This window comes from Chiloscyllium plagiosum, chromosome 18 (assembly GCF_004010195.1).
Source record: "Chiloscyllium plagiosum isolate BGI_BamShark_2017 chromosome 18, ASM401019v2, whole genome shotgun sequence".
Classification (NCBI taxonomy): domain Eukaryota; kingdom Metazoa; phylum Chordata; class Chondrichthyes; order Orectolobiformes; family Hemiscylliidae; genus Chiloscyllium; species Chiloscyllium plagiosum.
In genome coordinates, this window is record NC_057727.1 from 65,465,070 (window position 1) to 65,480,379 (window position 15,310).

Below are 15,310 nucleotides of genomic sequence, written 5' to 3' on the forward strand. Positions count from 1 at the left end.
CCGCCTTCCTAACCTGCAATCTTCTTCCTGACCTCTCCGCCCCCACCCCCACTCCAGCCTATCACCCTCACCTTGACCTCCTTCCACCTATCGCATTTCCAACACCCCTCCCCCAAGTCCCTCCTTTCCTCATTCCTGAAGGAGGGCTCATGCCCGAAACGTCAATTCTCCTGTTCTTTGGATGCTGCCTGATCTGCCAGCAACACATTTTCAGCTCGGGCCCTATTCTCTTCCTCGTTATCCTTTTGTCCTTAATGTATTTGTAAAAACCTTTTGGATTCTCCTTAATTCTATTTACCAAAGCAATTTCATGTCTCCTTTTTGCCCTCATAATTTCTCTCTTAAGTACACTCCTACTGCCTTTATATTCTTCTAAGGATTCACTCGATCCATCCTGTCTGTACCTTATATATGCTTTCTTCTTTTTCTTAACCAAACCCTCAATTTCTTTAGTCATCCAGCATTCCCTATACCTACCTGCCTTTGCTTTCACCCTGACAGGAATATACTTTCTCTGGATTCTCATTATCTCATTTCTGAAGGCTTCCCATTTTCCAGCCGTCCCTTTACCTGCGAACATCAGCCCCCAATCAGCTTTTGAAAGTTCTTGCCTAATACCATCAAAATTGGCATTTCTCCCATTTAGAACTTCAACTTTTAGATCTGGTCTATCCTTTTCCATCACTATTTTAAATCTAATAGAATTATGGTCACTGGTTCCAAAGTGCTTCCCCAAAGTCCCAGTCACCTGCTCTGCCTTATTTCCCAAGAGTAGGTCAAGTTTTGCACTTTTTCTAATAAGTACATCCACATACTGAATCAGAAAATTTTCTTGTACACACTTAACAAATTCCTCTCTACCAAACCCTTAACACTATGGCAGTCCCAGTCTATGTTTGGAAAGTTAAAATTCCTTACCATAACCACCCTATTTTTCTTACAGATAGCTGAGATCTCCCTACATTTTTGTTTCTCAATTTCCCTCTGACTATTATGGGGTCTATAATACAATCCCAATAGGGTTATCATTCCTTCCTTATTTCTCAGTTCCACCCAAATAACTTCCCTGGATGTATTTCCGGGAATATCCTCCTTCAGCACAGCTGTAATGCTATCCCTTATCAAAAACACACTCCCCCTCCTCTCTTGCCTCCCTTTCTATCCTTCCTGTAGCATTTGTATCCTGGAACATTAAGCTGCCAGTCCTGCCCATCTCTGAGCCATGTTTCTGTAATTGTGATTATATCCCAGTCCCATGTTCCTAACCATGCCCTGAGTTCATCTGCCTTCCCTGTTAGGCCCCTTGCATTGATATAAATGCAGTTTAATTTATTAGTCCTACCTTGTTAACTGTATCAGTCTCAGATTGATCTCTTTCCTCACTATCTCCCTGGGTCCAACCCCCCCCACCTTACTAGTTTCAATCCTCGCGAGCAGCTCTCGCAAATCTCCCTGCCAATATTTTAGTCCCCTTCCAAATTAGGTGCAATCCGTCCTTCTTGTACAGGTCATTTCTACCCAAAAGAGATTCCAATGGTCCAAAAATGTGAATCCTTCTCCCATACACCAGCTCCTCAGCTATGCATTCATCTGCTCTATCCTCCTATTCCCGCCCTCACTAGCTCGTAGCACCAGGAGTAATTCAGATATTACCACTCTCTAGGATCTCTTTTTTAAATTTCTGCCTAACTCTCTGTAATCTCCCTTCAGAATCTCAACCTTTTCCCTTCCTATGTTGTTGGTTCCAATGTGGACAATGACCTCTTGCTGGCCCCTCTCCCCCTTGAGTACATTCTGCACCCTCTCTGAGATGTCCTTGATCCTGGCACCAGGGAAGCAGCACACCATTTCTGATTTTTCACTGCTGGCCACAGAAACGTCTGTCTGTACCTCGGACTAGAGAGTCCCCCTAACACAATTGATCTCTTGGAACCCGACATACTTCTTGTTGCATTAGAGCCATCTCAATACCAAAAACTTGGCTGTTCGTGCTACATTCCCCTGAGAATCCATCACCCCCTACATTTTCCAAAACAGCATATCTGTGTGAAATGGGTATAGCCACAGAAGGCTCCTACACTAGCTGCCTACCTCTCTTACCTTTCCTGGAGTTAACCCATTTATGTGACTGTGTCTGAGACTTTCCTTCTTCCTATAACTGCCATCCATTGCATACTGTTGCTATTGCAAATTCTTCATTGCTTCTAACTGTCTCTCCAACTGATCCATTCGATCTGATAAGATTCGCAACTAACAGCATTTATTGCAGATATAATCTGCAGTAACCCTTAAACTCTTTTTAAACTCCCACATCTGACAAGAAGCACATATCACTCTACTAAAGGTCATTTTTGCTCCTTCACAATCTACAGACCCAGAAAATAACACCATCTTATTCTTCTACAAAACACTGCCCCAGGTTAAATTAATACTTATGGCTTATATTTTAAGTTTAATCAAGAGACATATCTCAAAAAACATATAATCAAGAAAGAACCCACTCTACTCACACCTGCAGACTTTCTGTAGGTCACACTTAAAAATAATACACTTATCTGCTTCTGTACTGTGAACTTCACCCAAACAGTTCCTCCAAGATCAGTTGTGAATTTCACTGTTAATTTTCCCAGACGCACTCCGAGGTCTAGCGATACATGAATTCAAACAGCAAAGGCAGTAACTGTGCAGGTTCACTGCTGTGTTGATGGGTGTTTTGTCATTTCTGGTGCCTAGGTGGTCCATGTGATTTCATTTGCTTGTTGAGACTTTGTGACGATTGATAGAACTGTGTGGATTTCTCGGCCATTTCAGACGGTAGTTGAAAGTCAACCATATTGCTGTTGGTCTGGGGTCACATGTAGGCAGACCAGGTAAGAATGGCAGATTTTCTTCCCTGAAGGATATTAGTGAATAGCTGGGTTTTTCCAACAACCAACAATGGCATCATGGTCTTCAGTAGATTCTTAATTCCAGATTTTATTTTAAAAAATGAATTCAAACTCAACTAACTACTGCGGCAGGATTCAAAACTAGGTCCCCAGGCATTAATTGAGTTTCTGGATTAATGGTCTAATAGAAAGGACCACTGGGCCATCATCTCCCCTTTATGGTCAAGAGGTGAAGTGAGTAGCCCCTGCACATGTGCAGGACATGGGAGATTGGAGTGCGATTGCTACTTTGGCAACAAGAGTGAATCCTTTCAAGCCAAAAAAACACTTCTTGTACCTGCCAGCTATTGGTAGAATTGGTTGTGATGATGCATGATGTGGCCAAGAGTGTGTGGGACCAGCAGTTTTAGTTAACAAAGTTGGTTAATGCATCAGGTACATATATAGAATTTTGTGATCACAGGTGTCTTTCACCTGCACTGTCTGGATTTCATCTGTACTGTGTGGATTTCAGTTTAATGTAATTACCCTTTAAAATACATCACCTCACATGAAAATGGATCACCCTCCCTCACAAATGAAATGCTTAATCAACTCACTCAGGGTGTGGTCACAGTCATTTCAGTTTCCATTACATACTCACTATTTGGATTAAAATGGAAAGAGGGGGTAGCAATTCACAGAATGAATCACACAGTCGGTCTAGGTGATCCCAAAACTTCATATTCCCTTTTTCGTTGCCCTCCCTGTTGACCTTAATTACTTTGATCCTCCCCATGCTCCTACCCAATCTATTTATTTAATGGCCCTTCTCCCCACTTTACTTGCAGAGTCCAGTCATGCCGCATCCTCAAACTGGACATAGTGGTGCACTAGTCGAGAGTGTGGTGCTAGAAAAGCACAGCAGATCAGGCAGCATCCGAGGAGCAGGAGAATCGACATTTCAGACATAAGCCCTTCATCAGCCCTTCATTCATTTCTGATGTGTCTGTGCTAAAAGGCATTGCAAGACAGGAGTACTGAGAGCCTTTAAGCTCTAGCTGACTGGACAAAGTGCAGCAATGCAAGGCAGAAATGCTGTGAGCATTCAAGTAGATGCAATGTGAATGAACATTAAGTGGGCAAGCAAGTTGCCCTGAGATGCTCTGTTGTCCAAGATATGAGATGGATGACCGTCCAGTGTGCAAAGTGCCCTGGCAGCAGCATTCCAAAGACAGGTGCCAGTGGGCTCCAAAGGGCAAACCTGCATTGGAAATGGGTTAGAGATGTGCCATGAGGGCGGTACACACCTGATGTCTATAGATAGGAATGTGGATGGTTGCTGCCTGTGGAGTGACATGCTGGTGACTGCTGTTTAAGGTAGAATTCCAGAGGAGCAAGTGGTGTGTTGGAGTCACCAGGCAACCCATTCTGACCTTCACGTTGGGAATTGTTACTGTCTAGTTTCTAACCAACATGTGAGAGAATAGGAAATACCATGTGAATGACATGGTGATAATGGCATCAAATAGGCCCCTGGCCACTCATTAGCAACATTCCTGTCTCTGTTCAAAACATGGTCATAGAACTGGACTTGGTTTTCTTAATGCTGAGAATCTAATTTTTCCCATCTCGCCATGTTTCTCCAATGGATTCCCCATTGCACACATTATTCAAGTGCTGGAAAGATTCTGCCCAAAGCCACACCACCTTCAAACAAACATAAACGGATTTCTGCACTACTGCCCTTTATCATAACAGCAGGATTTGGTTACAACCATTTTAATATAGTGAGTATTCATTGAATGCAAATGTAATACTATTAGGAATGTGCATAGGACAGTGTGATACCTGACCCCCGACAAACACTGCTGGTTGACTCAATCTCAAAATTTGAACCCACTATTACATTACAATACACTACAGGAAAGCAGAACTTCAATTCCTACCTAAGTTAATCACTCTTGCGGGCTACATACCCCTTCTGGCTTGAATTCAGCCACTACTTGAACCCTTGTAATTTATTTAATTGCTTTCATCCCCTTAAAAGCCTCTCCAAAACCTACCTCGTTATTTTTCTATTTATCACCTTTTCTCTATGTGGATCAGTGTCCAGTTACTAAGTTATTTAAGCAAATAATATTGTTTAGGTAACACCTGACCGTCGGACGACGTAATGTTCGTTTTGATATTGATCTGGATTATTCTAACGGTGTCCAGAAATGTTATCACCTATTCTTCCTTCCTTCCTTCCTCGGTCTTGTGTTCAGGAGCAGGATCCTTTCACTAGATTATTTCCATAACTGGTATTGCCACAGAGTCCAAATTCTTAGGCTGATCCATTGTCCAGGAGAGTTGCATTTATCATACAACCAATTTTGGATTATCGGGTCATTTATCGCGTCGCTATTTATGGAACCTTGCTCTGCATGATAAGCTGATGACCATGTTTCTTCACATTACATCAATGACTACAATTGGAAAGTATAATTGGTACAGCTTCGAATGTATTAACTAAATAAAATTTCATTTGCCACTATATTCATTTCTGTGAAGTGCTTCGGCTCTTGTTATTAGGTGAAAGATCAAATTAACTGCAGGTAGAGACACCACAGTGACTGAGCTGCATTGTGGCCGAGTGAGTCCGTCAGTCTCACAGTGATGGAGCGTCACGACTCCGCAACTGAATTCTGGCAACAACAAGAAAGTTAGGTAAATACTTCATTTGTCAGAATGACAGCATCCTCAGACATTTGGGTTAACCATTTCCGAAGATGATTACAAGGGAAATTAGCAGGGAGAGGGAGTTGTCTATGTGTGTGTATCACTTCTTTGCTTCTTTATATTCGGCCTGGAGCTGCACTCACCCCTCCGCAACCCTCTGACTTCCATCTCCGAGCTCCTGTAACCTTGCCCTCAGATCCCAGGACTGACGTGTTCAGGAAATCAGCTGATCGCGGAGTGCCCCTGCTGGGCGAGAAGCAGCAGCAGCAGCAGCAGCACCTGCCCCCCAGTGGAGTCCGGACACTGGTTCACTTCCAGTCCGAGCCGGCAGCCCCTCCCTCTATGTTACCCACCCGCTGCTTCCCCTGATTGTGCTGTCTTCACCATGCTTCACAACGGCAACGACTCTGCCCCGTTATCGCCCGCTAAGTTGAGTAAAGCAGCGGGAGCCGGAGCCCCAAGCCTCCTCAACCACCCACCGTCCCGGCCCGAGATCAGGAAGAATGCCATCACTGATGATTACCGCGTGTCCACTAACGTCCTGGGGCTGGGAGTCAATGGGAAAGTGCTGGAGTGTATCCACAAGAAAACAGGAGAGAAGTGCGCCCTGAAGGTACAGTTTGTTGTGTGTGATACAGGAGAGATTATGGGCATTGCTGGACATATTTCCTTCAGTGGGAAAAAAAACTTTTAAGGAACTTTGATATTAAAAGAAAAAACTCTCAAAGTGCTAGGATTTAAAAAAAAAACCCAACCCATGTTAGCTAGGGACATATGTGACTTTCAGAACAAAAAGGAAATAATTGCTCAATCTGTGTGAAATTACTCTGGCCCCTTTCTTCCTGTTAAACATCTGGCCGGAGCCTGGCTTTTTCCACATGGCCCACTGTGTGCAGATGCCAAAAGAAAGAGAAACCCAGGTTCTGCCAGTTCCATCTCTGTGTGCCTCACCAGAGTGACTATTTGACCTGCTGCTAATTTGTGGGGGAAATTGAGCTACTAAGGTTCACAAAGGCTGTTTTCCTTTCTCTATAAACTTGCTGTTTATACCTGAATGACCAGAGTATAGAGATGGGGTATATCACATCTGTCCAGTGTTGGCCAATACATACATACATTAGTTACTGGCCACATGTGGCTAATTGGAACCAAGATATGCTAATTGAATTTCAGATTAATAAATAAGCAACAGATGATATGGTTGGGATGTGACTACTGTATTCACATTTGTATGGCGATGTTGGTGAATGTTAATCTTTTCTGCATTGTTTGTCAAATGGAAAGAAGGTGAAGTATTGTTCAATTATTGTGCATGGTGGTGTTTCTTAGGTAAATATATAAAGTACAATACATTTATTAGTATTGAATGTATTGTGTTGCTGAAGCCTCATTTGTAACTGGTCAGCACTTTCTATTGGATAGCATTGGTTCATTCAAAGCCCTGATTAGAGCATGACTGGAGTATCGTGTTTAGTTGCTGGACAATATACTTTGGAAATGATAAATTGAATTTAGTTTGGAAGGGAAATCTCTTAAATGTTGTCAATGTGACAAAGGTCACACCGTAAGATATTTCATAAACTAAGTGTTATGACTTGTGGTTCCATGCACTCAAAGTAATCACAATTTTCTTTCTGTCTGTGAACGTGTGATTGACCATAGTTTATGTGCATCTTTCTCTCGATCATTAGGTATTATCTTGTTGCTGTTTCATTATTAACCGTACAGGCTTTCTCTTGAATTAACTGTAAGCCAGCCATTTTCATCTGTGCTTTTATCTGTCTGCTCTGTGGCTTCCTGTGTTCTGGTAGTGTTTATAGTATTGGAAGTGAACCCTTTCTAATTAAATCTTTTTTCACTTCAGAGCGTTCAGAGTTCCAAATGAATTGCTTTATCAATATTTTGTATAGTTCCTCGAATTAACATGTAATAATTTTTTCAAATTTGAGATTATTAACAAGCTTATCAGATTCCTGTCATTGGCTTTGAAATTCATGTCATGTACATTGATATTTGTTTGGATGCTGGGTTGTTCAAAAATTGGGTCAGGATATTTGCTTTCGTTATCCCTTAGCTCCCAGCTATTAAACAATTTAACCCTTGCTTTTCTGCCAATAGAAAGATGTAGCTGACCCTTCACTTTTCACTGGTGCCATTTAGAAAATTACTGAATATCAGTCCACCACCTAATTCAACAGTGGTTGGAGCTGTATTTATTGCAGTTCATTTACACGATTCACTTTATTTTCTTCTCTCTGTCTCTCTGTCTCTCTCTCTGTCTCTCTCTCTCTGTCTCTCTCTCTCTGTCTCTCTCTCTCTGTCTCTCTCTCTGTGTGTGTGTCTCTCTCTCTCTCTGTGTCTTTCTGTCTCAAATTAAGGTTCATTTTTCAATCTAATTTAATAAACTAATGTAGAATATTTGAATTTTTTTTTCATTGGCACCCACTGCCACCATGTTGTGTCATCTGGTCCCCATAAGTTCAAAGTGTTCTCAGTTTAACTCAAAATAATAGAGTGCCTTTCTTTCAGCTCTCCATGTTGCTGATAAATTGATACATTGTCACCCAGAACATGTTGCCTAGGCTGGAGAGTTTTAGTTATTAAAAGAGGTTAGGTAGTCTGGGGTAGCTTTGCACAGGAGACTGAGGAGGGTCATAATTGAGTTGCATAAAATTATAAGGGTCATATATAGGGTAGACAGGAAGGAAGTTTACCTTCTGTTGGAGGGATCATTGATGGGGGTTGGGGGGAGACTAGATTTAAAATAAGAGACAGGAAGTTTAGAGGGGATGTAAGGCAAATGTTTTTCACCCAGAGGGAGGTACAGGCAGACACCATAACATGTAAGACGTATTTAGTTGTACAATTTCGATGCCAATGCATAAAAAGCTGTTGGCCAAGTGTTGGAAAATAGGATTAGAATAGGTAGTTGTTTTTGACTCTCACGGACTTAATAAGCCAAAGGACATGTTTCTATGCTGTAGATCTTTCACACTAAGACTGCGCTGCAACAATGAATGTGGCACCCTGGGGATAGTTATTCAGATAACAATTAATTCCTTGATCTTTACAAATAATACAACTATGTAACACTGGGTTTTTGTCTGAAATATAGGTTGAGGAGGAATTTAGTAAAGGCTGTTGGATTTTGTTGGAAAGCTAACGGAGCCAGTTGATTTAGAAAATAAATTAAGAACCACTTAACAAAAAGGATAGTTAAGTTTGGAGTAAAAAGCAGTAGAGGCAACTCAAGTTAACTCCTGAGCTGCTGTGTTGCTCTCAGTGGGTAGCACCGCTGCCTCACAGCACCACGGACCCAGGTTCAATTCAATTCTTGAGTGTCTGTCTGTGTGGGGTTCGTACATTCTCCCCGGATCTATGTGGGTTTCTTCCCACAGTCCAAAGATGTGCAGGTTAGGTAGATTGGCCATGCTAAGTTGCCCATAGTGTCCATGGAAGCAGGGTTACAGGGATAGGGTAGGGGGGGTGGGTTTGAGTGAGGTGCTCTTTGGAGGGTCAGTGTGGACTCGATAGGCCAAATGGTCTGCTTTCACACTGTGGGGATTCTATGAAATCCCAAAGAAGAGCTATCCCTATCTTCATGCTAAAGCTCCTTATTCAGCTGCACAACTGTCCTCTGTTTCCTTTTCAGCAAATCCCTCAAACTGTTAACTCTGCTCACTATTATTGCTGAACATAGGTTCTGTAAACTCATGTCTTCAACATCCTTCTAGGACAGCTTCCTCTCTGACATGTAATGATGCTGCTACTTTAACAGGGTTAGGTTGTCCTTGGCATATTTTTTCTGGGCATTGTAAATCAGACATTCTGGGAGGTGTAGATTTGAAGGGCTTAAGGTTCAATTTGATAATACCTCACAGGTACTGCCTGAAGCAAAAGACTTTCAAGTTTAAAAAAATCTTATACAATGAAAGGGGAGTGGTCAGTTCTCCCAGCTCAGCTTTTCCCTCATTTGGTTTGGTTTGGTTTTAACAGGCAGTCAGTTGTGAAGCTGCTGGACACAAAGAAGCAGGTTTGTGCTGATCTTCCTTCTCTCCTGTAAGAACCTGTGTTGGATTTTTTTTTCTTTTTGCAAAAGGATGTTTTTCGGGATTGTTTCAAGTATTTGGAACAGCATCATAAAGTTGGGATAATCTGTTCGGTTAAGTTATTCTATATTCTGTTTTCTTTTGTTTGTGTTTCATTCGGTAATCCTGTAAATAAATTCTGTTTTGGTTAAACCGAAGTGGTTGTGCAACTGCATCACTCCTGAAATATCCACTTGAAAAACTATCAAAGGTAGGGTCCGGGCTACTTTCCTGAAATGTTTTGAGAGGGTCTGGCCTGGTCCATAACAGACCTCTCTGCTGCCTTCTGCTTATGGAAATTCTAGACATCTTGAGACTTTTGCCAAACTGTACTCTATTTTGGTATTTGGGTCTCAGCTATATCTTTAACAGTGATTTGGATGTAGGAATCAATTGTGATATTTCCAAGCTTGAGGAGGACACAAACATTTGTGGAAATGAGTTGTGAGGGGAATGCAAAGAAGCTTTAAAGGGATTTAGTCATTCTCATTGAACATGAGAACCAAGAGCAAGAGTAGGCAATTCGGCCCATTGAGCCTGCTCACCATTTGATATGATCATGGCTGATCTCATCTCTGCCTTAACTCCACGTTCCTATGCGCTGTCCATAACCCTTCAACCCATTATTAATTAAAAATCTGTCAGTCTATCTCCTAAAATTTACTCAATGTCCCAGTATCTGCCGCACTTTGGGGTAGTGGGTTCCACAGATTTATAATCCTTTGTGAAAAGTAATTTCTCCTCATCGGATTTAAATTTGTTAAATTTATTCTAAGACTATGATCTCTCATTCTAGATTGCCCATAAGAGGAAATGCCATTTCTACAGCTACTTTATCGATCCCTTTTAGCATCTTATAAACATCAATTAGATCTCCTCTCATTCTTGTAAACTCTAGTGAGTACAGGCCTAAGTTGCTCAATTTCTTCTCATACGACAAGCCTTTCATCTCTGAATTAATTTAATAAACCTCCAATATAATCACATCCTTCCTCAAGTAAGGTGATAAATCTGTAGTGCAGTCTCACCAATGCTTTCTACAATTGGAGCAGCATTTTCCTACTTTTATACTCCCTTGCTTTAATAATGTCAAAATTCCATTTGCCTTCTTTGTTACTTGTTTTCTGCAATTCAAGCGTCCAGAAACACAGAATTCTCTGCCCCGAAGCACTCTGAAGTTTCCCTTAGATAATAAGTTGCATTTCTATTCTACCGGCCAAAATGGATAACCTCACTCACAGAATCATAGAATTCCTACAATGTGGAAGTAGGTCATTTGGCCCATTGAGTCTGTAACAACCCTCCGAAGTGTATCCCACCCTGATCCATTACCCTACCCTATCTGTGAAACCCTGAACTTCCTGTGACTAACCCGCCTAGCCTGCACATTCTCGGACACTATGGGCAGTTTAGCATGGCCAATCTACCTCACTGTCACACCTTTGGACTGTGGAGGAAACCAGAGCACCCAGAGGAAATCCACATCGATATGGGGACAACGTGCAAACTCCACACCGACAACAGCTCAGAAGTGGAATCTAACGGTGCACTGAGCCACCATACTGCCCCTATGTCCACATTAAACTCCACCTGCCAAATTTTGGACTATTCACTAAGATAGCCATTTGTAACTTTCTTATTTCTTTATTGTGACTTACTTTTCCATTTATTTTGGTGTCATCTATAAATTTGGCTATAGTACCTTTTATTTTTTTCATCTAAGTGATTCATGTAGATTGTAAATAGTTGGGGCCTAAGTTGTCACCTCACTGGTTTCATCTTATCAACCAGAAAAAGACCTATTGATCCTGACTTACTATTTTGTTTGTTATCCAATCCTCTATCCAAGTTAATAACTTACTCCTAAACCCATGATATAGAACGGTGGTGAAGTCTCAAGGAGCTGAATGTCTACTCTTCTTCTGTCCCAAATTTTGGGATCAAATCAAAGAACATCTTGATCGCTCAGGAGGTAATTGGTTTATGGGAGCTCTGTCAGTGTCTAACAGAATGAATTTGCTGAGTTGCAGTCACAAGTACAATCAGAATAGCATGTGAGGTTTTGGTTTGTAAGACTGGTTCAATTCAGCATGTTTGTTTGTTTGTTTAAGTAAGGGTGATATTTCTAACTGTGTAAGCAACCTGATGATTGAAGAATGAGTCCTCAGTTTGCTGGGCCTGTTTTCAATTTCCCCTCCCCCACTGTATTAGCTTTGTGTTGGTGTTCAGTTTGTTCCATTAAGGCAAATGGTGCAGCAGATGTCTCGGAATATGAACAACATGCTGATTATTTTCCTGATTGATGGCCAGAATTGAAACACTGAAGACTTATCAATAGCGTTGCCCAGATTGTGTTAATAGATGAGGGTAAAATTAGTGTTGACACTACTATTTGAAATCCTTTTATCTCTGAGCTGTCTAAAACGCTAAAGTAGAAAATTATATATCCTATCCTAAATCAGGACTTTGTTGAAACATTTCTTGTTTCAGCTATTTTATGTTAGAATGAAGTAGTTAAATGTGAGTACAGGAGGTTTGTGATGGGTGATGGGAGCAGTTTGAGGGGAATAGCCTGAGAAAATAACCAGGGAAAATTTTTGTTCTGTTCCTGACTGGAAATTTGAACTTCCCTTTTTTTAATATTGATTTACTTGCAGTTAGTTTAAAAATTGTCCTCGGGAAAATTTATGACTAGCTTCTTTTTCTCTTTTAAGGAGAAATTAGTGTCAACAAAATAATGTTTTAAACCTTGATACCTTAAATTCAGTGTAAAGGAGAGCAAATATCGCTCATTATTTGCTTCCCTTGTTGTTATGTTTGAGGTTTTTCTGAGGTTGAAAATTGTGAGCAGGGATTGGGAGAAGAGAAAATTACGTCAAGAGCTCCATGAACCTGATTTTATTTGCCTCATAGAATCTATTTTAATTAGATCAACAGTGATCTGAGCTATCTGTCCATCCCAACCTACACATAGCGAATATGTGAGCTGGTCTTGGCAATGAGAGTTGGGACTGTGAAGGTGAAATGTAGATGAATCGCTTATAAAAGATTGCCTTGATCTAGAATGTAACTAATTGGATGTGTAGCATAGCATTATGACTTGTGTGAAAATGACAAGCAGGTAAATATAATCTGCTATGTCTAAGTAAGATAAAGTTGCCTTAGTCCCAGAAGACCACTCTCTCATTCGACAAGACAACTGGTGATGAGTTTAACCTGAGAGTCACCATGCCTCAAGCGAGTGTTGAGATTGAGAAGGTGGGCCTACGTGGTAACCTCAGCCAATGTGGAAATTGAACCTGTGCTGTTGGTGTTACTGTGCATTGTAAGCTAGCTGTGAGCTAACTACCCCTCAGCCTGCCTCACTTAATCATTCCATTTAAATGTTGTATCCAACAGTCTTTAATTTTATAGTTCAGGCATGAGTACTGAAACTCTTCACTCGGGGCATATCCCTAGATGTGATTATTGCCCAGGAACTGCTGTTCTGCAAAACTGTAAGATCTGGAATGCACTGTCAGAAAGGACAATGGAAGCAAATTCACAAATAGATTTCAAAAAGGAATTGGATAAATATTTGAATATAAACATTTGTAGGACTAAGACAAGAGCAGAGGAATGCACTCAATTTTCTAACTCAAAAGCTAGCACTGGCAGGACACTTAGATGGTCTCATTCCATGCTGTTAATTTTTTCTGATACGAGAGTACCTCCTTTTTAATTTCATTTGAGTTCCCAGCTTTTTTGCCCACTGCAGATGTGTGGGAAGGGCAAGTAGAGAAAAACATTTAAAAAGATTGGATGCAAGTATAAAATAAATGCTTCCATATGCTCATTGAGCCATACAGCAGAGAAACAGGCCCTTCGGCCCACCTTGTACATGCCAACAAACGCCAAACTACACAAATCCCATTTGCCTGCACTCTGTGCATATGCCATGACAAGTTAAGTGTTCATCCAGCTGCTTCTTAAATGGTCAGAGTACTTGCCCTGACTACCCTCTCAGGCAGCATATTGCATATTTTTACCATCCGTTGGATGAAAACAAGGTTTTCACTGATTGCCTCTACACAACTTGGTCCTTGCCATAAACGTATGTCCTCTGGTCTCAAACATGTCTGCCATGGGGAAAAGATTCTCATGATCTACTCTATCTATGCCTGTCATAATTATATAAACTTCAGTCAGGTCACCCCCTCAGCCTCCTGTGCTCCAAGGAAAGCAAACCCAGCCTACCTAGTCTCTCCTTGTAACATGCTTTTCATCCCAGTTACATCCTAGTGAATCTCCTCAGCATCCTTTCCAGTGGAATTGTGTCCTTCTGAAATTGTGGAAACCAGAACTGCATGCAGTATTCCATCTGTGCACACGTGCAATGATTGAAGTTTGTACTTTCTCTTGTTTACTTCAATGATGTGAATTGTTGCCTACTACCTCTAAAATTGACTGGGTGAATATTCTAGGCGCTTGTCAAGTCGGTGAAAGAATTATGGGTTCACTATCCTGGTATTATCAGCATCTATATAGACTTTCTTGCTAATTGCCTTTGCTGTGACCCTGACAAGGTGCTGCCGCATGCTTCTTCCTGCACTGCAGTGCATTAGCAGGGTGAGAGTATCGGCTCTGTCTTTTTTTGAGGTTTACCGCATTCAGCAGCTGGCTCAGATATTTTAAGATCTGACACACACATCAACATGACGCAGATTGGTGCGTGAGAACTATCTCTGAATGGAAATTTGAGAGAGAGCCACTATTCCAGTGTTACGATTAATGGTTTCTCCAAAGCTGCTGGGATGCATTTACATTGAAGCCGAGTGGGTTTGTGTGTACACCAAATCTTCAGTTTGAAATTCTCTTTTTGTATTACTGTAAAAAGCAGGATTTCCCAGTCATGCTCCCTCCACATTAAAAAATGAAGTCCACTTTCTCAATGCCACTGATACATGGCCCTTCACCTCTGCACTGTTTGGGGATAAAGCTCTGTGTCCTGATTTTTACTATGCTTGCCTTTTCTTTCTGTGATACATCTCAGCCCTAAGTATTTTGTGTCGATGCTTGTCAGTTCGGCAGTGAAGAAGATTTGTTTTCTGTGAGACTTAGGTAAAATTTACATGAAAGGTGTTCAGTTAAACTTGATAGATTTCAAAAAGAAAATGGTTATTCCATGGACTGGCTGCTTGTACTTTATGATTCTCAGAGGATATTCCTGCTGGATAAGATGTCTCCTGCCCGCTTTTAAAAAAAAGGGTGTAAATAGATGTTCCCTTTAATTTTTAAGCAACTATACATTCTTTGGTGATTATGAAGACTCAATGATTGCCAGATATCAAAGTAGTCCAGATATCAGAACCATGAAATAGTAGGATGAAATAGGCAAAATGAAGGTGAAAAACGTATTTTAGCAAATTTTTATTCCTGTAGAAGACAAATTTTGAACAGAAATAATGGACAAATGAATTCCAGGAATGCCCAAGGAACTTTGAGGATGACTTGACATATCGTTATGTAGTGAACTTCCCAAAGTGAAAAGCCAGGGTGCTCAAACTGACACAAAATGAAGAGAATTCTGAGAGAGGTTGATGATAATAATGAATCCGAACAGACTATAAGGAGGTTTAGTCCTGTGATGAA

At 41.1% G+C, this 15,310-nt stretch overlaps 1 protein-coding gene and 1 long non-coding RNA gene across 3 annotated transcripts in view; one reads left to right on the forward strand and one right to left on the reverse strand.

Annotated features, from left to right (window-relative positions):
* Window positions 1-5,356: 5,356 nt before the first annotated feature.
* LOC122559150 lies at window positions 5,357-5,824 on the reverse strand. Its single transcript, XR_006314351.1, has 2 exons — window positions 5,735-5,824; window positions 5,357-5,557 (listed from the first exon to the last, which is right to left on the reverse strand). It is a non-coding gene; the product is annotated as an uncharacterized LOC122559150 (long non-coding RNA).
* LOC122559149 (MAP kinase-activated protein kinase 2-like) overlaps window positions 5,797-15,310 on the forward strand; it is a 106,010-nt gene continuing 96,496 nt past the window's right edge. Inside the window, exon 1 of one of the 2 annotated variants that reach the window (XM_043708505.1) lies at window positions 5,797-6,204. In XM_043708505.1, the coding sequence (XP_043564440.1) occupies window positions 5,977-6,204 (228 nt within the window). In that variant the 5' untranslated portion in view covers window positions 5,797-5,976. The remainder of the gene's footprint in view (window positions 6,205-15,310) is intronic. The other variant, XM_043708509.1, reaches the window with a different exon arrangement.